The 22,752-nt window shown below is 46.6% G+C and overlaps 12 protein-coding genes across 12 annotated transcripts; 4 read left to right on the top strand and 8 right to left on the bottom strand.

Annotated features, from left to right (window-relative positions):
- Positions 1-682: 682 nt before the first annotated feature.
- JR316_0002390 (Oligoribonuclease) lies at positions 683-914 on the bottom strand (the record flags this gene model as incomplete). The annotated part of the gene is made up of 2 exons (XM_047888184.1): positions 683-769; positions 828-914. The coding sequence occupies 2 exons, from the start codon at positions 912-914 to the stop codon at positions 683-685; spliced, it is 174 nt and encodes a 57-aa protein (XP_047753107.1).
- Positions 915-1,310: 396 nt separating this feature from the next.
- JR316_0002389 (Protein prenyltransferase alpha subunit repeat-containing protein 1-B) lies at positions 1,311-2,458 on the top strand (the record flags this gene model as incomplete). Its single annotated transcript, XM_047888183.1, has 2 exons — positions 1,311-1,372; positions 1,423-2,458. The coding sequence occupies 2 exons, from the start codon at positions 1,311-1,313 to the stop codon at positions 2,456-2,458; spliced, it is 1,098 nt and encodes a 365-aa protein (XP_047753106.1).
- Positions 2,459-2,985: 527 nt separating this feature from the next.
- On the top strand, positions 2,986-6,481 carry JR316_0002388 (putative Sel1-like repeat-containing protein C1B3.10c; the record flags this gene model as incomplete). Its single annotated transcript, XM_047888182.1, has 11 exons — positions 2,986-3,114; positions 3,176-3,224; positions 3,407-3,765; positions 3,816-4,113; positions 4,164-4,366; positions 4,416-4,905; positions 4,962-5,303; positions 5,364-5,653; positions 5,703-5,868; positions 5,922-6,115; positions 6,167-6,481. 11 exons carry the CDS (start codon positions 2,986-2,988, stop codon positions 6,479-6,481), a joined length of 2,835 nt encoding a protein of 944 aa, XP_047753105.1.
- Positions 6,482-6,706: 225 nt separating this feature from the next.
- JR316_0002387 (Upstream activation factor subunit spp27) lies at positions 6,707-7,699 on the top strand (the record flags this gene model as incomplete). The annotated part of the gene is made up of 3 exons (XM_047888181.1): positions 6,707-7,353; positions 7,417-7,611; positions 7,678-7,699. The coding sequence occupies 3 exons, from the start codon at positions 6,707-6,709 to the stop codon at positions 7,697-7,699; spliced, it is 864 nt and encodes a 287-aa protein (XP_047753104.1).
- A 389-nt stretch (positions 7,700-8,088) lies between these two features.
- On the bottom strand, positions 8,089-11,001 carry JR316_0002386 (uncharacterized protein; the record flags this gene model as incomplete). Its single annotated transcript, XM_047888180.1, has 3 exons — positions 8,089-10,515; positions 10,587-10,728; positions 10,907-11,001. The coding sequence occupies 3 exons, from the start codon at positions 10,999-11,001 to the stop codon at positions 8,089-8,091; spliced, it is 2,664 nt and encodes an 887-aa protein (XP_047753103.1).
- A 1,538-nt stretch (positions 11,002-12,539) lies between these two features.
- Positions 12,540-13,475, top strand: JR316_0002385 (uncharacterized protein; the record flags this gene model as incomplete). Its single annotated transcript, XM_047888179.1, has 1 exon — positions 12,540-13,475. One exon carries the CDS (start codon positions 12,540-12,542, stop codon positions 13,473-13,475), a length of 936 nt encoding a protein of 311 aa, XP_047753102.1.
- Positions 13,476-13,771: 296 nt separating this feature from the next.
- Positions 13,772-15,061, bottom strand: JR316_0002384 (uncharacterized protein; the record flags this gene model as incomplete). The annotated part of the gene is made up of 2 exons (XM_047888178.1): positions 13,772-14,989; positions 15,038-15,061. The coding sequence occupies 2 exons, from the start codon at positions 15,059-15,061 to the stop codon at positions 13,772-13,774; spliced, it is 1,242 nt and encodes a 413-aa protein (XP_047753101.1).
- A 120-nt stretch (positions 15,062-15,181) lies between these two features.
- Positions 15,182-15,651, bottom strand: JR316_0002383 (uncharacterized protein; the record flags this gene model as incomplete). The annotated part of the gene is made up of 2 exons (XM_047888177.1): positions 15,182-15,346; positions 15,403-15,651. 2 exons carry the CDS (start codon positions 15,649-15,651, stop codon positions 15,182-15,184), a joined length of 414 nt encoding a protein of 137 aa, XP_047753100.1.
- Positions 15,652-16,441: 790 nt separating this feature from the next.
- Positions 16,442-17,047, bottom strand: JR316_0002382 (uncharacterized protein; the record flags this gene model as incomplete). The annotated part of the gene is made up of 4 exons (XM_047888176.1): positions 16,442-16,601; positions 16,658-16,791; positions 16,846-16,909; positions 16,974-17,047. The coding sequence occupies 4 exons, from the start codon at positions 17,045-17,047 to the stop codon at positions 16,442-16,444; spliced, it is 432 nt and encodes a 143-aa protein (XP_047753099.1).
- Positions 17,048-17,390: 343 nt separating this feature from the next.
- On the bottom strand, positions 17,391-18,901 carry JR316_0002381 (Putative 2-hydroxyacid dehydrogenase UNK4.10; the record flags this gene model as incomplete). The annotated part of the gene is made up of 6 exons (XM_047888175.1): positions 17,391-17,630; positions 17,692-18,179; positions 18,255-18,471; positions 18,527-18,588; positions 18,644-18,734; positions 18,797-18,901. 6 exons carry the CDS (start codon positions 18,899-18,901, stop codon positions 17,391-17,393), a joined length of 1,203 nt encoding a protein of 400 aa, XP_047753098.1.
- A 586-nt stretch (positions 18,902-19,487) lies between these two features.
- Positions 19,488-21,003, bottom strand: JR316_0002380 (LARGE xylosyl- and glucuronyltransferase 2; the record flags this gene model as incomplete). The annotated part of the gene is made up of 7 exons (XM_047888174.1): positions 19,488-19,523; positions 19,587-19,692; positions 19,743-19,795; positions 19,853-20,000; positions 20,071-20,252; positions 20,304-20,674; positions 20,727-21,003. 7 exons carry the CDS (start codon positions 21,001-21,003, stop codon positions 19,488-19,490), a joined length of 1,173 nt encoding a protein of 390 aa, XP_047753097.1.
- A 442-nt stretch (positions 21,004-21,445) lies between these two features.
- JR316_0002379 (N-acetyl-D-glucosamine kinase) lies at positions 21,446-22,513 on the bottom strand (the record flags this gene model as incomplete). The annotated part of the gene is made up of 1 exon (XM_047888173.1): positions 21,446-22,513. The coding sequence occupies one exon, from the start codon at positions 22,511-22,513 to the stop codon at positions 21,446-21,448; it is 1,068 nt and encodes a 355-aa protein (XP_047753096.1).
- Between the last annotated feature and the right edge of the window lie 239 nt (positions 22,514-22,752).

Below are 22,752 nucleotides of genomic sequence, written 5' to 3'. Positions count from 1 at the left end.
TATTAGGAGACAGACCATCTATAGAACCACGAATGTCGTCGAGCGCTCTGAAGACAGTTAATCAAAAGCAGCTTCTTTCGGGGTCACGCTATCTTACCGGTGAACGTTTTCAGCTGTAGATGGACGAATTCCGGCTCTACCGTACCATCGCCGCGACATTTCCTGGTCATTATGGCATGTTAGAACCGATTTACGATAAAACAAGAGACGAATACCTTAAAAGAAGACACATCTAAGGACACTCAGCCTTCGAAATATGTACATTTTGAAGATGCTCACCAACGATACTGGTTTCAGTGTCCAGGCTGTGAGCTAGATGCTCCTATTCAAATTTTGCGGAAGACTTTACCGATAATGAAGCCAGTCAACAACTTCTGGCATTTGGTCTTGCAGAAACATCCGGTCGGCGTAAACAGAGTTACCGGCTAATACGCCAACCCTCTGAATTGGGATCCATTTCTTGATATAAGCAAGAACTTGTTTAGATACAAATTCGAGTTCATAGGGAGATTCTAGGCAAGCTTTTGTTAATCCTGACTAAATGTACTCAAGATTAGTTTTCTGCAACGATCGACATGTATGAAAGGTGTGCAAACCCGTCCGTGTTGTTCAGTGCACCACTCGTCCATGCTAAGTTATAAATCAGAAACGCAAACACAGAAAAGATGCATGTGATAGATTTTCACCCATCAAGATAGCTTTTGTCGGTCTTGATAACATATTGCAGACCCTCGTCGACAATGTCAAGGTTGCCATTAGTTATTAGTACCTGGATTGATGTAAAGGTAAGCTCATTGTGCGCAGCAGCTAATCACATTGGTACGCACCGCGATCTCTATTATCTTATCCTTCTTGTAGTCGAGACCTGTCATCTCGCAGTCAATCCAAACCAAAGGTCCTGCATTGTGATCCATTTGAGGTTGCTTTTGAATTCGAAAGCCTGACTTGAAGAACCCTCGGCAAATTAGTTGATGCTTGGAGGAATAAGGAGCGGAAGGCAAAGGCCTAAACTTTCGGACAAGTCTGATCGTTTCAAACACTCGTATCATTGAAATCTCACTGCTGAACAGTGAGCTCCAGATGATGTGACTATCAAGTGTGAGGATTCAAGCTCATATGTATGACTTCCGACTCGGGACTTCTACTTCACTCAACACATTAAAAGTCACGTGCACATAGTATCGTCTACTAGTATTTTTGAGTTTCTCGACTCTTCACCCCATTCATTCATAATCTAGTTAATAGTTGATATTTTCCCCGAGCATAATAATTAGATATCTCGGGAGAAACCTATTATATTTTGCATCATTATGCCAGAAGATAGCGCATTGGTTGTTGGCGTTTTATCTCAACTTCTGGGCAGTTCCGAAGTGTACGTTCCCGCAAGATTGGCCATCCTCATCTGATCTATCAACTTCATAGGACATCCATCGAAATCTTACCAGGAGGACTAAATGATTGGGAAACAATTGATCTTCCACCGGATACTCCTAGACCATCTTCTCGTTTCCCTTTTTTATTCGTGGAAGGGAACCTAGGGATACCTCAAAAAGTTCTCTATGCTCTATATCTTGCCACAGCGTCTATATCCTGGCGCTCCGCGAGCGTTGACAATGCTATCAAAGCATCGAGTGTCATAATTATCCTCAATCCAGCTCACCAAACTGCCTTGAACGCTCGCAAATCTCTCATCACACAAGGGCATCTGGACCCTGAGAAGGAGCTGGTTCTATTGGAATTAATTGCACGGGGCTCGCCCGAATGCGCAAAACAATCTGTAATATGGGATCATCGTCGGTGGTGTTTAAGTCAAATATTTGGCTTAATGGGTGCATGTCAAACCACACAACCTCTTCAGTTCTGGGGAAGCTCCGAAGAGATGCAGTTATATCCGAAGATAGGTCCTACTGCTGTCCAGCGCGAACTGGCACTAGTCCAGCACACCTGTGAGACATATCCTCGTAACTATCATTCATGGACGTACTGGCATTTCATCATCGACGTTTGTTACGCTTCAGTATGCTCAACGGATAATAGCGCAAGGCAGCAAGAATTTCTTGGAATCATTGTAGCGGAATGTAAACGCCTCCGACATTGGGTTGAACAGCATGTATCCGATTATTCCGCGATGCATCAACTGTCCCAAACCCATAATCTTCTCGATCATCTGAAGACTCGGGGGATGCTCACTAGTGATATTGACGGGGTTTTCACCTCATCAATACTCATTGACCACGCTCTATCCTTGCTGATTTCTTATCCATCCCATGAGTCGCTTTGGATGTACTTACGGATAGCACTTTTGAACGAAACTAGTACAAACCACTCTGTGATATTGGACAAGCTTGAACGGCAAATTCCCCCCTCCAACTTAAAACGACAATTCTTCAAATGGCTGTCAACAACAATCCCTCTACCTGAAGCCTATACGAGACCTAAAGAATGTAACGAATATTAGCCTAAACCAGAGCGGGTCCGCAGATCAATTAAAAACTCGCAATAAATTTGAGAGTTAGCCTAAAGCAACGCTTGCGGCTTGGAGTTTCTTCAGGTGTACCTAAACTGATTTGGGAAATTTCATTTCATCACAAGAAAATGGCTATGGCAGAATAGTCAAACACAACGTAGTGGTCTCCAGTATTATAGAAAGCAGGCATTAATTAAAGGAAATATCATAATAACCTATTGCTTGCCAGTCATTCCGAACTGGCCCGAAGCGATAGATTCCAGAAACCTCGATTTTTTCTGGTCGGATGGAACCATTCATGTTCCACGCACAATATGTACATGAAAGCTCTACTAGTACTGTGATAAGATTAGATGTGTCACATGATGTTTGACGTGTACCTCGCGTGGCATGGCCATCGCGGTGACGGTGTCTTAACACGGCAATAATTGTCGTGCTCTAGTCAATTACTCACATTCACTTCCACACACCAATCATTTGAGTTATGTGTTGATCGTCTGTAACCTTTTACTTGTACAATGGAATCCAAAAACAAGCTCTGCGCCAGGAAGGCCACCTGGCTAGCTTTCGGCCTCATTGCACTTGCTGCGAGTATCTCCTCGGCGCAGGACACCGCACAACCAAATTCCATCTTAGAGGCAATTCATGTGAGTAGAAACTACATATCTTAGTGTAAATTATGATTTATATACTACTTTTAACTTGCAGACAGTGCAAGATATCACAACCACCGCTGAGCAGTCGACCCCGTCAGAAGGTACCTTGTCTACCACAAACGTAGCACCGGTAAGTTGCCACCTATTTCTTGTTTTCGTGAAAGTCGACCAATCACTCGGAAGGCCCCTTCCTCAGTTCAACAACGTGATTTAGATGAAGCAGTAGAAGGCATGTGCTTCTCTCATCTCTTCCAAATGTTTTGTTAACGACATTCCTAATAAGCTGCTCGCGCTTATAAACAAGCACTCTCAACGTTGACTTCACTAAAAGCACACCCATCACAACATACGTTCGACCCCGCTCTTGCCAGTGGAAATGGAAATTCAAAATCCATATTTTCATCCTTCCTTCCGAACTTGCAAGGTCAAGGGCCAATTGGTAGTCTCGTTCGAATTCTGATGAAACTCCATAACTCTGTGAACCGCGTCACAAATGTTCTAAGTCCAGAAGGACTAGGCTTGGGGTCGAAGAAGAAAGATGAGGAAAGGAGGCGGAAGGCCATCAAAGTCATCGATTTACTAGAGCTTTCCGCAGAACTGGGCAACACAGATGCGCTGTTTACTCTCGGACAAGTGTCCTTGGTATGTTTTAGCGCTACGCACTCTTCCAAACTGTTTATATGAATATCTAGTTTCCTCCGACACAACACTTCATCATGAATCCACAACTAGCATACCGTGCATTCTCATCACATGCGGCTCAAACTGGAAACGCAACATCGCAGTCCTATATTTCTTTTTTCCATGCCACAGGGTTCAAGGATGTCGTTCCAGTGGATCAAGGGAAAGCTCAACTATATACCACTTTTGCAGCTAACGGTGGAGACAAAGGCGCGCAAATGACCCTTGGGTACCGTTATTGGTCAGGAATCGGTACTTCTGAGAGTTGTGACAGTGCACTGTCATGGTACGGAAGCGCTGCTGAACAAGGTGATACTTTTAACATTTTCCACTACGACAAGCTAATGAGAATGTATCAGCCATGGCGAAGTTCATGTCTGGTCCTCCAGGTGGCCGTACTTTGCCCCAAACTGCGACACGACTTTCGGACCTTAATGGGGGTATATTTGGGCCTGGCGCAAGTGTTGCATCCACAGGAATCAACGCTCAGCGTCCAGCCGTTAAAGCTGGTGTAGCCCGTGCCTCCGGAGAAACCTGGGAAGATGTGCTAGAATATTACCTCGTAAGTTATTCTCTCTCAAACGTACGAACTCGTTAACAGAACGCATTAGTTCAACGCTGAGCGTGGCGAGATAGACTTTGCATATCGCCTTGGAAAAATATTTTACCAAGGTAGTATATATGCCACACCTGGCGGAATTGCATCAGGAAGTGAAGGAGTGGGAGCCATTCCCCGAAATTACAGGCTGGCACGTAGATATTTCCTTCTCATAGCTCGACAGCTCTGGCCACACGACCCACCGAGCACAACACAAATCAAAGACGATAAACGACCCGTCAATCACGCCACGCTCGCCGCAGGTTATCTTGGCCGGATGTATCTTCGTGGGGAGGGCGTTGCAGTTGATTACTCTATGGCAAAAGCCTGGTTCGAGCGAGGGGCAGAACACGGCGACAGAGAATGTCATAACGGACTGGGAATCATCTATAGAGATGGCCTGGGCGTCAAACCGGATACCAAAAAATCTGTCGCTCATTTCAATATCGCCGCTGGGCAAGAACTCGCAGAAGCCCAAGTCAACATAGGGAAATACCATTACAGTGAGGCGATTTCCCACTTATCTTGAATTTATCTTATGATTTGTTCGTGATCTTAGATCGTGGTGAATTAACACTGGCCACGACCTATTTCGAAACTGCCATACGTTATGGCTCGCCATTCGAAGCTTATTATTATCTTGGAGAGATTCATTCTGCACAAGCATCAAATACTGCACTGCCTTCTCACCTGTCTTCCAGCTCTTGCGCCATGGCAGTTTCATTCTATAAACTTGTGGCCGAGCGCGGTGTCTGGGAAGACGATCTACTACGGGACGCTGAGATAGCGTGGATGTCTGGCACCGACCAGGGCAAGGAACTTGCCATGTTAAAATGGCAGATCGCTGCGGAGCGCGGTTATGAAATTGCACAGAATAATTTAGCCTATGTTCTTGATCAAGGTGAGAATTTTCAAATCACCATCAGTACGGTGGAGATTGACGAAATTGAATACACTTTAGATAAAAGTATTCTGCGAATGACAAGATTCGCACCCACAACATTCTCCAAAGACGCCGCACGCCTTGCACTTACAAATTGGATTCGCGCAGCAGGGCAACGCAACATTGATGCACTAGTCAAAGTGGCGGACTATTATTACCATGGACTCGGTGTCCCAGAAGACGAGTCGGACCAATCTCGCCTGGAGAAAGCCGCCAAGTATTATCAGTCGGCATCGGACACCCAACTAAGCGCATTAGCGATGTGGAATCTAGGATGGATGTACGAAAATGGCGTTGGAGTACCGCAGGTCCGTATTATTGCATATTGTAACCTTTTTCCAACTGAATATCGTGTAGGACTTTCATCTGGCAAAACGACATTATGACCTCGCCTTGGAGACCAATAGCGAGGCGTATTTGCCAGTGATTCTATCCCTTGGAAAGCTTTACGTTCGGAGCATATGGCACACTCTTATGGGAGGGCAAGGTGGTCTGAGTCTGTGGGGATCTGACGAAGAAATAAGTAGGTTTTTGATAGTTCATTCCTACATGTTTGATTGAACGGAATTGTTTTAGCGAAACCAGCACAAGGAAAGCAAATCGAAGACGGCACATTGGCGCCAGGTGGAGAGGAGGCGGTGGATGATGAATATCAGGAAGAGGAAGATGGACCATGGTATTTTGGGAAGGCAAAAGAAGAATTCCAGCGACGAAGTGGCCAGATTACCGATTCAAGAAGACCCAGAAGAGAAGAGGAAGATCCCATCCAGGTCCGTCCATCAAGACTGATTAGCTTTTAGTCTGATTGACGATTTTCACAGTGGGCACGAGAACGGCGTGACGCCGATCGCGAACGCGATAGTGAACTGGGGCCGGAGGACTATTTCGATGGGATGCGTGCGGGGAATCGCGATGATGCTGAGCTGGACGAGTTTGGGGAAACGATGGTGTTGGTTATCTTGTGTCTAGTGATCTCTATTCTTCTCTACATACGGACACGGATAGTAGAGAGGATGCGGAGAGACCAGCGCGAACAGCAAGCAGGAGACCAGCAGGGTCCTGCCAATGGTCCCGACGGCGGGCTCTTCCCTCCTCCAGGAGATCCTGCACGGAACGACTGGGCAATTCTGCGCTGACCAATCTAAAGCTGTGTACTACCTAATTAAGCCTTGTTTGTTCCTATTTGAGATGCCCATTTCATTGTTTGCAACTGTTGGGCTGCGTCCCAAATCGCCTTGGACGCGCTCCGAGCTTATTGCTACTTATTGGCACAGGGCTAATAACTGGCACCAGGACGGACTATAACTCACTCATCACCTTAACTTATTCTGCTGTATCATATACCTCGTTCTCGGCTCTCCATGGCGTTTGACTTAAGTTCTTTGGAGCCCAAGATTCATCAAATCCTCTCCGCACCCGGAACGGATTTAACAACTATCAGTGCAAAACGCGTCAGGCGGCAGTTGCTCGAGATAGATCCTTATGTCACCGCTGAGTTTCTGAAAGAGCACAAGGAAGAAATCGATTCCATCATTGGTGCCGTGTTCGAACAAGTGAGCGGAAACCAAGGTACGGGGGCCGAAGCGGAGACACACAGTGACAGTGCGGAACCTACGCAAGACGAGAAGCCACCGACGTCACGTAAACGCAAGCAACAGAACGACGAGGACGATGCTCTGGACGAGGATTCTGAAGACACCAAGGTCAAACGCTCTCCCCCGCAGAAGAAGTCCAAGAAACCTTCGAAAAATGGCCGAGAGCTCAGTGATGCTGAGTTAGCTCGCAAACTCTCGAGCGAAATAAATGGGCGTGCTACACGGACTGGTGGAAAAGCGCGCAGTAGCTCAAGTGTTGCTAAGAAGGGATCTCGGGCCAAGAAGAGTGCTGCCACCGTTGATTCCGACGACGACAGTGAAGACGGTGCCAGGAAGAAGCAACGAAAGAAAGCAGCAGCGAGTGGTACTTCCACCGGTGCCAAAGGAGGCTTTGGGAAAGAGTTCGCTTTAAGGTACTGATATTTATTTCGCTCCTTCAGTACCAACATATCACTAACTTGGCCGGCTTTACGCAGTGAACCGTTGGCGGCTTTGGTGCAAGTCGATAAACTCTCCCGACCCCAGGTGGTCAAACAGCTATGGGTATACATCAAAGGAAATGAGTTACAGAATCCGGATAATAAGCGTGAAATTATATGCGACGGGAACCTGCGTGCAATTTTCGGGGTGGACAAAATCGACATGTTCAAAATGAACAAGGTGTTGGGGCAGTAAGTCAAGTCCCTCTGATACTAACGCACTACACACGCTTCGAATCTTACTTCTTTTTCCCAAAGGCACCTGCACGAGATTGAATGATGGAATTAAGCATTGGCTGTCTCGTTAAGTCTGAGATGACCGACCATCTATTCTAATCATCCTACCTTTCATACCAAAATGCTGCATATTTCTCTCATGTTATCTTCTCATTCTGTTGTCTAATTAGTTGCCCTCACTCTGTAGTTGTATTTCTTTGCCTACAATCAATTCTGCTTGGATCATTTCTATCTGTCACCTGGAAACTTAGAAATCTCACAAATATATTAAAATGACAATAAAGTAACGGGGTCTAAGGAGGAATGAGCGTAAACAACATGTATCATACAAAGTCCATGATGGTGTTTGTGAGATCAAATGAATGACACAATAGCAATGCATAAAAAACAAAGAATTATGATGCAATAATAGCACAGGAGAACACTGGTTTATCATCCTCTTCTGTACATGTAATATAGCTCGTCGAAAGGGAACTTTGGTGGTATTCCATCGGCGTGCATCTTTTGCAACCGCGACTTCTGGTCGGGGGTAAGTGGCATACTTCGCAACTCCGCCAACCGAATGCACGAATCTGGCATCTTGATGATGTGTCTCCTAAAGGCATCTTCCCTGGACAAAACCTCATTACAGCACGGGCAGGTGCGAGATTTAATAGCAGATAGAGTTTGTTCTTGATGTATCGACTTGATATGGCGGTTCTTGTCGTGATTGCGCGTGAATGCCGAGGCACAGTATTCGCACATGAATGAGGCTGTAGGAGGCGCCTTTTTAACCATCTTTGATTGTTTCGACTTCGGAACGGTAGCTGGCGGGGGCGTGGGCAGGGTTTTGACTACTGCATTAACATCACCTGTGAGTTCAACGGCCTCATCTTCTTCGGCAAACGGCAGGCCACTTCGAGGTGTTTTTCCTGGTTTTGGTGCTTTGGGTTGTTTTGGGGCCTTCGGGACTTTGGATGCTTTGAGACGCTCGAAAACAGTAGGAGAAGGACCCCTCTTGTTGCTTGATTGTTGCGGCAAAGTAGCGGATAGGGCTTCTACTGTCGGTGCCGTGTTCAGATCAACGGAACTGAAATCCCATGTCAAGGTGTTGTTGTTCTCCGCAGGGTCCGTTTGACTGTCATCCCGTATGTTCAGATTATTCGAGAGTGATGCGATAGAATTTGGAGATCTCTCTTGAGAATGTTGAGGGAATGAAGAAATTTCTGGTGATACCACTCGAGGAGCCGGAAGATAACGTTGCTGCCCGGGCACTCTATTAGAATTGATGGAAGTGGTAGAAGATTGTAGCCCCACCGCGGGAGAAACGGAAGGGCAGGGTGCCCCAGATTCAGAATGTCCATTGCGATCAACTACACACGAATCTGGGGTAAAGGGAGAACAACGTGTCCTCTGGTCGGACTCTCTGTTGGAATTTACGGGAGATAAGATTGGACGCGGCACAGGAAGGGGAAAAGATTTTGTCCTATGCTCAAACTCTCTGTTGGATATTACAGGCACTAATGTACTGGCAGGCGTGGTGAACTGTGGACGACTTTGGTTGACCCCTGCGTCCGAATGTAGTGGTGTTGGGGTTGGAAGAGCTAGGGTTCCGGTTGGTGGTACCGAGGTTCGCACCAACACAGGTATAGGCGTAGCTAACCGGGTAGGAGGTAGGTCTGCTATATGATCAGATTCCACACCAACATGTTGTAGAGGTGAAGAGGGGTCTGAAGAAAGGACACGCGTAAGCGAGTAATTATTTCTACGCTCAGGTTGTGAGTTGACAGCTTTTGGTGAGGATGGAGAATCAGGTGGAATTAGTCCGCAAGGATTATCCAAGTCCCCTTCTTGTTCGAGTAAATCTGGAAAAAAAGATCCAAGAGGGCTTTTAGGTGAGATTGAATCGTCGTTAATCTGTTCAGGCCAATTATCAAGAGCTCTGGGGGTTGATAATGGTAATGGTGAATCTGGTGCATATGGATAATTATTGTATAATGTTGCTATAAGAGGTTTCGGTGATACAACTCGATTATCGTCCAGTTGGTGTTTTCTTCTCTGTTCTGTTCGTTTATTGTTGTTGCTGAATGATGAATGTTGGTCTGGTGATACATTTCGCGCATTGGAATATTCAGTCCTTTGATCTGGGTATCTGTTAGGAAATAAAGACGGAGAGGAATCTGATAGATCATTAGTAGTGTTGGCATAATGCCTTCTTGTGCTGCGTTGCGTATCTGCGTATCTGGATACTGAATGGAGGTCTGCTGAGAAACGGTGATTAAGGTTTTCTGTGCGTTGTTCAAACTCTCGGCTAGGGTGTCGATCATTGTAGATATTGTCTTGTGTCGCTGAGTGCGAACTGGGATAGTTTGTCCTTAGATTGGTATCCCTGGTAGGGTATCTGGGTCGTACATGAGGTTCTGGTGATACAAAACGTGGAATGGGACTGTTTACTGTCTGATCGTCTTCCCCATGATGGCGTCCGGAATGCCATGACGAAGGTTCTGGGACCGCAACACGTGGAGTTAAGCTGAGCTTTCTTTGTCCGTATTCCCTCCTACTGTTGTATCCCGGAGGTGATGGCGGTGCGGGCGTTGATACTCCGTTGATGTTTTGATCAAGTTCCCTGATGGACGGTAGGGTAACATTGGCGTCATCCGGATAGACACGTATGTGTGGCGTTGAGTCTGAAACTTGATTGTTGTGTCTCCAGGATTGTCGAGAGGGGGACCTGCGTCGGTGAGGCTGTGGTCCAGGAGAGTCAAACCGACTGGAAGATGATCCAGTTCGTGTATCGTCCGACGTCAGAGAGGGGGTACCGTCGTGCCTCCTTCGACGTTGAGGCCTTACTTGGTCCAAAAAGTCTAGAGAGGCTTCTTCCTGTACGAGTTACATGAATCATGAGTCAGGTACGACGATACATGAGAATTATAATCATAGTATGTACGCACAACAGTTCTCCCAAACAAACTCCTACTGAAATCCAACCCTGAAGATGGTTCTCCAACTGTTTGGTGATGAGAGTGTCGTCGAGAATTGGCAAAGTCACCGATTCTATGGCCAGGACTGATATCATAATCGTCCCGTCTATGTCTAAACTAATCATCGTAAGCGGAGCAACTTGAGGGGGGAATATATCTTTTTCGACCTTGAATTTGAATCTGTGTACCGAGTTGAGCTGGTTGGGTACTTGCATGTTAGCTCCCTGGACGGCAAAATATTTCCAAGTATTAGGATAGGTAACGAAAGGCAGTGTTGTGCCACTCCTCACTGGGTGATTTCTGGGTACTCGTATATGCCAACGTCTGAGTCGGAATCATCGGATAATAGGTCTCGCAGAGCTTTGCGGTCAATGTCGCGGGGCATTCAGAAGGAATAGACGGGAGTAACAACAAGTAAGGTGGTTGTTGGTGATGAAATGTAAAGCTTTTCAACATTTTGAGCATCGCTTGGCTGCATGTGTTGCGTTGATCCTAAATTGGGTTAATATGCTAAAAATATCACGCCTCTTTATAATAACGGTTGAGTAGGTGACTGGGCTTAGTGCTGCATAGTGACGGCAAACAACGTCTCAAGAAACGTGATACGACAATGAACAAGAGTTACAAGACGCTTAGAACAAATTGGGGCGGAGGGCAACCCATGAGGGAAATGAAAGAATGCACTGTGGCGTCGTCACGACGCCGTCTTGACTGGACGGTTGTAAATCAAAATGGGCGTTGAAACGACACAAATGCCCGTTTGCTGTACTTCCACTGCGAGACTGATATTCTGAATGCGTACAAATCTATTTGCTGGGTGCACCACAAGCAAAATGGAAGATATGATTTTTTATGATTTAGGTAGTTATAAGTCACTGATTTTTGAAGAGACGGCACTTGAATTCGAATGGCATGTTTCGACAGTTTATTGCGTCTACAAGCAAAGGATAATACCTTGACATTTCAAGATTATTGATTACAAGTAATACAACATCACGGGTCCTGATTCTGATTATTGGTGCGGCAATCTTACTTATCGATGCGCTGCTCGCGGTCTCTGAACGTAAGTATAATAAGTAGGGCAACAACAATCTCTTGTAACCGACGCCTGCGTAGCGGCAACATCGGGCCTGGTGAGAATAATAGCAAAACGGGGTGCTAGCTTCAACGCAAGCCTAAACAGAAAGACCATTAAATTCTGATCTCAAGTCGCTGAGAGTAAAAAAGAGGGCGGACTGAAGTACCTAGCGTGAAGCGCGTCCAATGACACGACACCGTCTTCATGCCTCTGCATCAAACTTTCTGACGATATGCAAAAGCCAAAGCAAGCTGGAGAAATCGGGCCTTGGTCCCAGTTTATTTTCAATTTGTTCAAACCATCGTGTACTGTTCGTGTCAATGCAGCCTGCGGCGCCTTCTTGAAAAGAAACATCATTGAGGCCTCAGGAATATGACTGACAGGTTCTCCCAAGGCGCGAGCTCGTCGTGTCAGGCAGTAAAGTTTAGATGGCCCTAATCTTTTTGGCGCGCCACACTGAGATTACACGGATACGTAGATGTAGGTCAGTCTGCCGAACAGGCTGGGCGCAAATATAAACTCGTGGACGAGTCTTCTGAAAATTTCGATTCCTCGACAGCTTGATCTTTGATTGTTCCCATTTTGCCTCATAGCTTGTACAACCGACATGCTATTCTTGTTGTGAGTTTGAATTGTCAATTATATTGGCCGGACATAATAAGCATTGTTTCTGGCCTCCCTTTCAAGTGCCAAAAAGCACGCCCAAATAATTTGACCCACCGAAGAACGGAGGCACCTCTCAGTCTCGTCGCATGTGTCGTCAGGTCTGCACTATCCACGGCTTGACTTGATGATAAAAGGGTATCTTTCATCGGTTCCAGGTACAACATTTTCCTTCAACAACCATGGTCTTCCCATTTGCAAGACTTCCTCTTGAGCTGGCTCTTGAGGTCCTGTACCTTGCGGCGTCTACTGGATGGAGCGCCAATGATCGATCACAATCTCGCATTTATCACACTGCAACCAGTCTGTGCCTTGTATCGTCGAACTTTCGCCAAATAGCCATGCGCCACCTCCTACACACAGTAATCCTCAACAGTCATAAAAATGTTGTTTTATTCCTTCGATCTCTTCGACAACAAAATTCGTACGCGTCGAAACGCTCTCGTCTTTCCATTGATTATCCCAGACTCATTCGCCACTTATGGATTTCGGAATGTCTACCACCCCTAATGGATTCTCCAGAAGACGATTTCATTGATTATAGGTCTTTCTACCATATCATTTCCAAAGTCGATACGCTAGGTTTTAATTTTGACGCTCTCCATCTCTTGTATGAAGCGCTAGGAGACGAACACAAGGCTTATTTGCGACGTTGGGACTGCAGGCGTGTAACCTTGGGGATAAACCCTCCGAGATGGAACGGCTTAGTATCGACGAGCTCTGGAGCTGCGTTTTTGAGGGAGATCACACATCTCACACTTTGGTATCCGACCTATGACGGTGTCTCTCGTTTCCCGTGCGGTCAGGTACCTCAATGGATCGCTTCAGTGCCTTTTAAGCACATGCCGAACCTCACTCATTTTGCCTTCACGCTTGTGAGCACATCAACCTCACCATCAACATCTGTCCTCGTGTATAAGCTTCCAACATCTTCATCTTCTCTGAAAAAAGGAGCCACCCAATTCCTCGAATGGGCCTCATCTTCGGATCCGTTTGCATTTGGTTTCGTATTCCATCTCGACATTAACGAGCCGACGACGGGTTCGATTCCAAAGGAGGATTGGGAGTTGGCGTACTATAAAGGTGAAAATGACATCTGGAGCGCGGCCAGTTCATAACACACACTAGCCATTTCATCCTCGACATGATCTGGAGATGAAAAATGAGCAGGCTGCAAAGTTGTAATACGTATGGAGGAACATTGTACCAGCAATATACAATATACAGACAGGATGTCTACTTGCTTGCTGTAGATTAATGATGCATGAATATATATATATCAAAGTATAGATTGCGCTTGTTGAGGTATTAATACAAATGAAACTGAATGGTAAGTAATATATACAGACAAACGTAGTTATCCAAAGTAGTAGATCCAGCAGATGAAAAATGAAAAGAAAGAAAGGGCGCGACGTCAATTAAGACTCTGCAGTTTCATCCATTCTTTGTCGTTTGCATTAAAGTCGACTCCTTTCTTCCGCCACCATTCCCTAGCATCATCGCCGGGAATGATGGATTCTTCTAGCGCCTCTTCAATATCGCACATCCTATAATTGATTGGCAACCCTGATTTGTCCCACCACTCCAAAACTTCAGGCCTATTGTGTCTTGTTGCACCTGTTAAAGCTTCCTGGTCAAATATGAGAGGCAGACCACTGCCTAGCCACCATTGCAAAACTTCAACCTTCCCATGACAACTCGCATGCTGTAGAGCATGGCGATCGTATTTCGGATCCAACTGGGACCCAGCCCACCACTCTAGAACTTCGACATGCCCAGCGGTACTCGCCATGTCCATCGCCCGTCCGATCTTGAGCGGCAGACCCTTCTCCTTATGCTGCTTCTTCCACCAATCCAATACGGCAATTTGATTTTTGGAGCTTGCGTATTCCAGTGCAGCTTCGGTGTATTCAAATGGGTGACCCCACGATAGCCACCAGTCTAGAGAGACAACATGGCCATTACGTGATGCACGGTCGACAGCCTCAGCTACTGATCCTCGTTTCGGAGGAGGAATGAGATCTGGATGCTGCTCAAATCCATGTTTCCACCACGATAGCACATTGAGACGCCCATGCCGCGAAGCCTTTATGGGTATGAGGTCGTCATCGAAGACATCAAGGAACATTTTGTGGTGCTGGGACAGGAAGTATTCTAGAACATTGACATAGCCGAACCGAATGGCCAACGTAGCACCGATTTTTGTGAGCGGATTTTCAGCGGAGGGCTGGGCGTTACGGATGTAGGCCAGGTGGCCGGTGATGACAGCTCTGTCTGTGCGTGTGGCGCGGCTCCACTCGGACGGCTGGGAAAGAGAAGTCGGAACACCAACAGCCTTTGCGAGTTCCCAATCGCCAACATGATCCATGATATTGGCGAGGAGTTCGACAGGCAAATCCGGGGTCATGGACTGCCTGTGTTTAGTGGTCAGAGTGGGTGAAGATGTGGAGGCACGATCGAGAACGGCACTGGGGAAATGGTATGTGTGGAGATCATGGTTGGAAAGACGCGCAGCCAGCTCTAGGTCGGTGCCGGAGGTGGGGAGGTTACGAACTTTGAGAAAGAGGACAAGCTCAGAGTGGGTGAGTCGCTGGTATGCCCTCTGAACCTGTGCCAGCGAAGAGACCTGGTTCTAAAGCGGGGGTGAGGAAAAGAAATACTAAGAAACAAGGAGACTAACCGGCATATCAAGGGTAGCGGGCATATAATGGTGGCGGGCGAGCTTGAGGAAGCGAAGAGAAAGTGTTTTGTTCAAGTTCAAGTACTTAGCGACGACGCACACTGACAAAGCACGTGCTCATTCATATCCATTCTCTTGTGCTACTCAGGTAATAATTCGTAGTCGCTGCATGTACACAACCAGCTCCTCCCAAGAGTCTAGGTCTACCTCTACAAACCGTTCCTCGTCCCCTTCGAACGTTGCCTGCAGGTACAACGCTGTCGTAGAGTTCAGCAGCCCGAACTTGCTCTTCATGTACAGGAGCGCATTCTACATGCCTCTGTCTCAGCAACTACAATCTTCTCCAGGGTATACTGTGCACTCACCCTTCCGTTCATGGCTAGCATCCTCTGCCTCCCAACAGCCATCACACGGCTTCCAAATTCAACAGTTATCGGTCTTGCGTTCGGCGCTTTTGCCGTCGCAAGGAATGCCTGCAGGGCTTCCCCTATCCCTGCTGCGAACATATTTGACGAATTGGCAAGGCCATGGATAGACTCGGGACTCGTCCTCCCAGTAGAGTCTCTTCGGGACAATCCACCTCGTGTGTTTGGCGGTTGCGACTGGATAGACATCGATTACGGACTGGGAGAACCTTCACTAAGCCCAAGCCCTTGATTTTGAATGCACGCGCCCCCTTTTGCTCTTCATTTTGATCTGAGATCAAACCCAGATTATAGAGTCCATCGAAGCCTAGCTTGTCTCTTCCACATGTCGTATTTCGTGTTGCTTTGATTGTTGGCGCGTTTAGAGGGCACTCACGGGTCAATCTATTTATACGCCACCCTGGTGAGTCCTATTCGCGGATATGTGTGACTGCGCCTTGGAATCAACAAAGAACTGATTTTATTTCTAGCAAATTTCTTCATAACTGGGTTCAATATCGACTTTGAATATACTTATAAACAGGAATCTGCGCTCAAGGTTATCCCGCAGCCTCAGAAACTGGGATATCGATGCCCGTGCCTATGTCATTGTCACTTGTCAATCCATGATTTAGGTAAAACTGACGGCGTTGTGTACGCTTTTTCTTACCTATATGTTTCAAAAAATGACTGATATTCGTGTGCAAGTCCTCCGTCGCCGTGAGTTCATAGTGCCTGTTCAAGCCCTTCGCCGATTCTACTATGTTTTCCTCAATCAAAAAACCCACGCATAACAAGCAGAAAGAGGACTCACAATCATAGTGCAATAAGGACCATGCATTTGACGGATACAACGGGCTCTTTTGTCCACTCGTCATTAAAATAGGTGCCAAAGGATCCATGAGACCATTGGTTTGGATAAACGAGTTCTGTATCCTCGCTTCACTGCCAAATCAGTTCAGCCGGGGTGAAAAGGATCCGACAGCACGTAACGAAATCCTCACGAATTTCGCAGGGAAATTTTCATCTCTTCAACTTGTCGCTTACCCTCATCTGCCTGCTGCTGCAAACTTTCTGGCAGATGCTCCTTGATTTGTTCATCAACTTGTTCTTTGACCTGCCGCATCACTTCTTGTCGGACCAAATTTACAATTTTGGCTCTGCGACGATTTGGTTCTCTCTCACACACACAACATCAGCGAATAAGACATCTTACCTTACTGATGCCTCAGCGGCACGCTTGATATCATCCACAAGTTCTGATTTCGTTTTGTCCAACAATCCTTTCATCTCGCGATCGTGTTCAAGGATTCTTCGGCTGCACGCTTCTATCTCCCGTTGGGTCGAGTCCTGGGCGTCATGGTTCAGCTATACCCTAAAACAAAACTAACGCAAATATCGCACAGATTTTGGATGAAAATTTGCAAATTCAGTGGTACAGCTGCTCAGCGCAGTGAACGCCTCTTGACTGATAACAAACAAAATCAGGAAACACTGTCAGAAGCTAGATGGCTGTGTATACGACGGCTCACAGCTCAAAGATAGTGGCAGAAATACCCGATTGGACCTCCGTTGTGTCGCTCATTGGACTTTGATTGGCCGGCATAACGATGTAACCTTGGTCCAATGAATTCTTCCGCCTTTCCCTAATGGTTCGAAGAATCAACGATGGCAGCAATCCAAGCCAGAAATGCCTCCATGATGAACAACATATAAATGAAGCAGACCATCTGCCTCGAGGAAACCTCGTGGATAAACTCCTCTTGTTGCCGTCCTCGCTCTCTTCATGATGCCGTGAGCAATACATAGGTCAGGGGAATTAATGTTCGCGCATCTTCAGTCATAATTCTGGGCATAAAGAAACATGTATTGCATTATTTTTCATTCTACTATAAATTACTACTCCTTTGTAAAATATCCCAAGAAATCAGCCCTCGACTGAAGGTTCACTACAATTTCTGCTTCACCTTTGTTTCACCCTGTGGTGCCTTGAACTCGATCACCAAATCCTTGCCCATTCCCGTGTTCAAGAAATCCCGGAGGTTTGTCAAGGCGCGCACTTCCATCTGCCGCTGGGTGTCCTGGTTTTCAGTTCCCATGTGCGGCAGGAGAGTCACTTGTGGGAATTCGAGGAGACGTGGATTGACCTCGGGCTCATTGGGGAATACATCCAAACCTGCAGCAGCCAGCTAATATGTGAAATAAGGTTCAGCTTTGGTACCATATATTTTTAAGAGATTCGTCACTAACATGTCCGTCTTCCAGGGCCCGAATCATAGCTTCCTCGTCAATGACTTTCCCGCGAGCGGTGTTGATAATAATGGCGCCTGGTTTCAATGCTCTGATCCATTTCTCGCCGACGAGACCAATCGTTTCTTGTCGCAAAGGGACGTGCACGCTTAGCACATCAGTCTGAGCCAGCATCTCCTCGACATTCTCAAAGTACTCGCAAAACTCTGGTGCATTGGGGCTCTTATGGCGAGAATGGTAGATTACACGCATGGGAAAGGCGTGCGCGAGAACCGCGAGACGCGTGCCAATGCCACCGAGCCCCAAGATGCCCAATGTTTTTCCAGTCACATCATGAGTGCGCTTGTTGAGCCCTTGCGGCTTCCACTTCAACTCCCGCAAAGACCGCTCCGCCACTGAATACTGGCGAAGTGTGGAAATAAGAAGATACAACGCAGTCGTTGCTGTGGCGTCATCTACAGCTCCCGGAGTGTTGGAAAGGTAAATTCCTGTTCCGTTTTTAAATGAATAAAGAAAGGACGCAGTCAGTTATGCGGGTCGGGGAAGGAGAAGTTCGCACGTACCCCTCGCTTTACACGCATGGACATCCACGGGATCGTATCCGGCGCCATTATGTGCAATCCATCGTACAGAGGACGGCAGACCATCTATGAGTTCCTTGTCGAAGACACCTAGCTTTTTGGAGGACTCGTTTTCCCTGTATATGCCTACTGTATTGTGATACTTTCCCCCAGGCCCGAACTCTGCCAAGAATGATTTTCGATCGGGAGAATCCACGTACTACGTCCGAAAATCAATGGCACCCTGACGAAGCTGAGAGGGGTGATGCACATACAACTACTTCAGCAATGTCACCCAGCAGACGCTCGACGTCTTCATGTGCCCACACAATGGTACCTGTTATCATATAACTGTCTATCAAGCTCAAAGAGCAAGCAAGATAACGACTCACTGCAGATTAAAACGCGTGGTGCCATAGATTGTGAAGTGAGTAAAAGGGGCGTGTAAACGAATGTGATATAGTTGATAGGCTGTTTAAGTAGCTGAACAGATAGAAAATCGGGTATTTGTATGACGCCCGGTATGAGATGTTCCCGCAATTAACCAGGGAGGAAAGAAGTAGAAGCAGGGCCAGCTGAGGCGTTGAGTTGCAGAAAAGGGCGTCCATCCGGGCCGCCAGGTCTATGTATCCCTTCCGGCCGGAGCTCATTTCAGTGGGTCCCCCTCCGCTATCATCATGGTGCTTGGCAAACCTCTCTCTCACCTGACTGCGTACAGCGCATTCGTGGAAGGGCGGGGATGGTGTGGCGTATTTTTATTTCAGGGAATACGTAGAGAACCAAGATTACAAAAAAAGAACAAATGCTTTCATGAGTGTATAAAATCGGTTCAGGTAACGAAATCCACGCTTTTTGTGACCGGCTTCGACGCTAATGCATTCCAAATTAGCTGCTTGTTCGACACGCTCCTACTTTGTTCACTTCGAAGAAAAACAACCTAAAATTTCGAAGCGTGAACGGATGCGGATATCATAAAACTTGAGCGAATGGTGCAATGCGATGTTGACCCCATGAGATTGGCCCAAAAATCCGAGGACAACGAACATAAGGTGTATGATCTCAGACTGATTAAAGACCTATTTTCCCGGAAACGAGCCTAATTTGTGTAAAGGAAACAAAGACATAGTAAAACAACAAAGCATGTTCAACAAGTAATTGTATATCTGATTGCCTTTTCCTTGCATTCAAGTTGAACATGGGAGAAGATGGAAACGAACTAGAGACCGGACCTCGCACTTAGGGTATAACACCTTCTGTGTGGCTTTGAAAGTACTATAATGATAAGAGTTATTTACAGCCTACGGTGAATGATAGTGTCAAAGAACTGCAACATACCTTTGGGACGGCTCGGACGACAGACTTGAGCTTCCTGCACTCAGCCAATGCGTTCTCCGCGAGATCTGAGCGGAGCATGTTGAGATCATGATAACTTTTCAAATACCTATAATTTCATTCAGCAACATAACAGTATAATGCATTATTTAACCTCACCGTAAACATGACTCTTCCTTGAAATCCGCATACAGTTTACGATTTCGCCTGCGCTTTTTGTGGCGGAACTGAGTATCATTGATAGGACCAGGAAATAGTAGCAGCCCTACCTCATTCTTGCGGGCATTTTCTTCATATAGATGGTTCTGGTGGACGATAAAATGGTCGGCGAGTACATAAAACGAGACACCAGCTAGATACATCTCGAAAAGGCAAGCCGCCTTGTTTCCTCCATATCCGACGAAGCGCTCATCACACCTACACCGCCGAGGTTCAGTTAGCGTCATTATTTTTTTTTAGAAAAAAAGGACTGGTGTTTCGGACTTGCCATGGCGGCCCATCCTTCTTGAAGATAACATAAGGCTCATATGCTGATTGGTAACGAGTTACTTTGTACACCTCACCGGAAGGGGCAGAGTAGAAGTGATTATAGTCCGTGCTATTGTGACCAGGGGCCCAAGAAGCATGGAACATGTCGATGCGATGATTATTGACTAAATGAAGAAGATCCTAAGGTTCCTTAGCTCTAGCCATCTGGAAACAATACAGCAAGAGACTAACCATTTTCTTGGTCGGAAACGCGGCATAATTGGTGCCTTCATGGAAATCAACATATTCAAAAGCAGGAACCACAAGTGCAGCCCTTCCCGCATATAGCTTATCTGAGATTGTTGAGCTACGCCTAATGACCGATCTAAAGTCCGTGCAAGGGTAGAAGTCAATGTCCAGCATCATCACAAAGTCGGTTCTTGCGAACAGACGAGCAATATTTCGCCAGGTGTTAAACTGGCGATCGAATGCGTCGACAACCAAGTGTACATCTACAAAAGTCATCATCGTTTGGGACGATATGTACATGTCGCGCAGAGACTCCAATACAGCTTCAACGTGCTCGGCAACATCCTTAACATGGACAGTGACAGAAATGGGACCTGTACTAATGGTCAAACATGTGCTACAAAACGAACGTGCCATAGAACTCACCTCGATACTTCTCGACTAATCTGGCAAAGACCTTGAATCGATTACTGGTGATGAGCGTCGTAATCGTGATGTCATCTTTTTCAAAGGATCCTTTGGCACGATAAAAGTAGGGCCTGATATTCGAGGGCCGCATAGAATTTGCAAAAACTTTCGAAAGGACCAGTTTCTCATCGACATACACAGAGTCAGAATGCCCAAGCCCGTTTTCAAGAGTGAATTTACTCGACTCCCAGGAGAAAGCGCTACCAGCACGATCAGACAGAAAGTCAGGATACATCGAGTCGCCTTGAGAAATATCTGAGATTTGCCGCCCAGAATGAGCATATATATCTCGAGGATGCGTATATCCTGGATTAGACAGTAGAAAGCGCAGAATACTTGAAGTGAGGGAGGAAAGAGGAGAGAAAAAAAGCAAGTTTGTCGTATAAACCACTGACATAGACACAAAGAAACAACCACAGAATTGTGCAATTTTCAGCATAAATCGCCTCAAACAAGTCATGTTTTTAACACGCCGAAAAATACAGAACAAGAGGAGAGAAGAAAGCCTGCAAAGGACCGATTCCGAGAGACAGAAATGATGTTGGTGGTAGCGGTTCAAGGAGCGTCACAGTTTCGAACCACATGATGTAATTTTATTGGATTCATTCTGGAACGCAAACTAAACATTCAATAAAAATTGTACAACTAGTTTGTAGATGTATATAAAAATTGAAAAATTAATCTGTAAATGCAGCTGCCAACGCAGTTCCGCCAATAGCTGCAGCATCGTCTATAACAATGGATCGCTTGAAAACATGACCCCGTTGAGCAAGGTCGGTGAGAATCAATTGCCTATAAGCCTCGACTCCAACCAAAGAGCCGCCAAATGATATTACACTCTCAGATGCTTTAACAGTACGAGCAGATGATTCAACACCGTCTCCGAGGAGCAAAGCGATCTGAGCTACTAAATGACTGGCTGTGGCCTTCACGACGTCCATAGCAAGGGGGTCATGGTGCTTGAAAGCGGCCTCGAAGACAATAGGAGACAGGGTCGATATACGTTTCTCTCGTTCGAGGTGTTCATTTGTTTCACCAGTTGGATTGGTCTGACCCGGCGGGGGATCGGGTAGATAGACCCCTGTCAATATCTCCAATACCGTGGTCGCACCGAATATCTCCAAAACGCGATCTATGAGCATGCTTTTGGGTAACGGAACGCCCGTAATGGATGACTTGTCATTCGCCAATAGAATCTGTCGCAATGCTTGACGGCCCACATCGTATCCACCGCCTTCGTCCCCCAGAATCCAACCCCAGCCCCCGACGCGACCGAGCTCTTCGATCTTGCCGTCGACTTCTGTGAAGCTAACGGTGATGGATCCTGTACCTGCGATGACAGCAACTGCGTGGGTGACATCGGAGTACATGCGAATTGGGGCAGCCAACAGATGGGTGTCGTTTGCGATAACCAACTTGGGGCCCAGAGGCAAGCCAAGCAGTTCTGAAAGAGGGGCGGCGATGCGAGCGATAGCTGCTGGCGAGTCTGCTCCGGAGACACCAAACCAGGCTGCATGGAAAGGACTTTTTCCAACAACGGGGAGGGAGACGTCTGGAGAATCGGGAAGGGCGATTTGAAGAGCGGCAATGACAGCGGCTTTCACGGTCTTGTTGAAAGACTGAGGGGTAAGATATGCGATGTTGGATGGACCACCGGTAGCTCTACCAACGATAGTGCCAACTGGATTGCAGATAACGACTGCTGTCTTTGATCCGCCACAATCTACACAGAGATAGAGCGACATGGAAGGAAGTACCAAGAGATATCCGGTAGCGGAATATGAACTTGCATATTACAAGAACTGATATTTATGCAAACAGACCACACGACACACACAGTATGCGCTGGCGGACAAAGCAGACGAGCATGGAAGAAGCTGTATCAGGAGAACAGAGGGCATGCAGATGCTGAAGCTCAATGGAGATTTACAAGTGCATGTGACCTGCCCTAAATATTCTCACGGGCAGTAGGTATAAAAACGAG

The sequence above is a fragment of the Psilocybe cubensis genome, chromosome 2, assembly GCF_017499595.1.
Source record: "Psilocybe cubensis strain MGC-MH-2018 chromosome 2, whole genome shotgun sequence".
Classification (NCBI taxonomy): Eukaryota; Fungi; Basidiomycota; class Agaricomycetes; order Agaricales; family Agrocybaceae; genus Psilocybe; species Psilocybe cubensis.
Note: the sequence above shows the minus strand (reverse complement) of the source record. Positions and strands in the feature narration are given on the sequence as shown.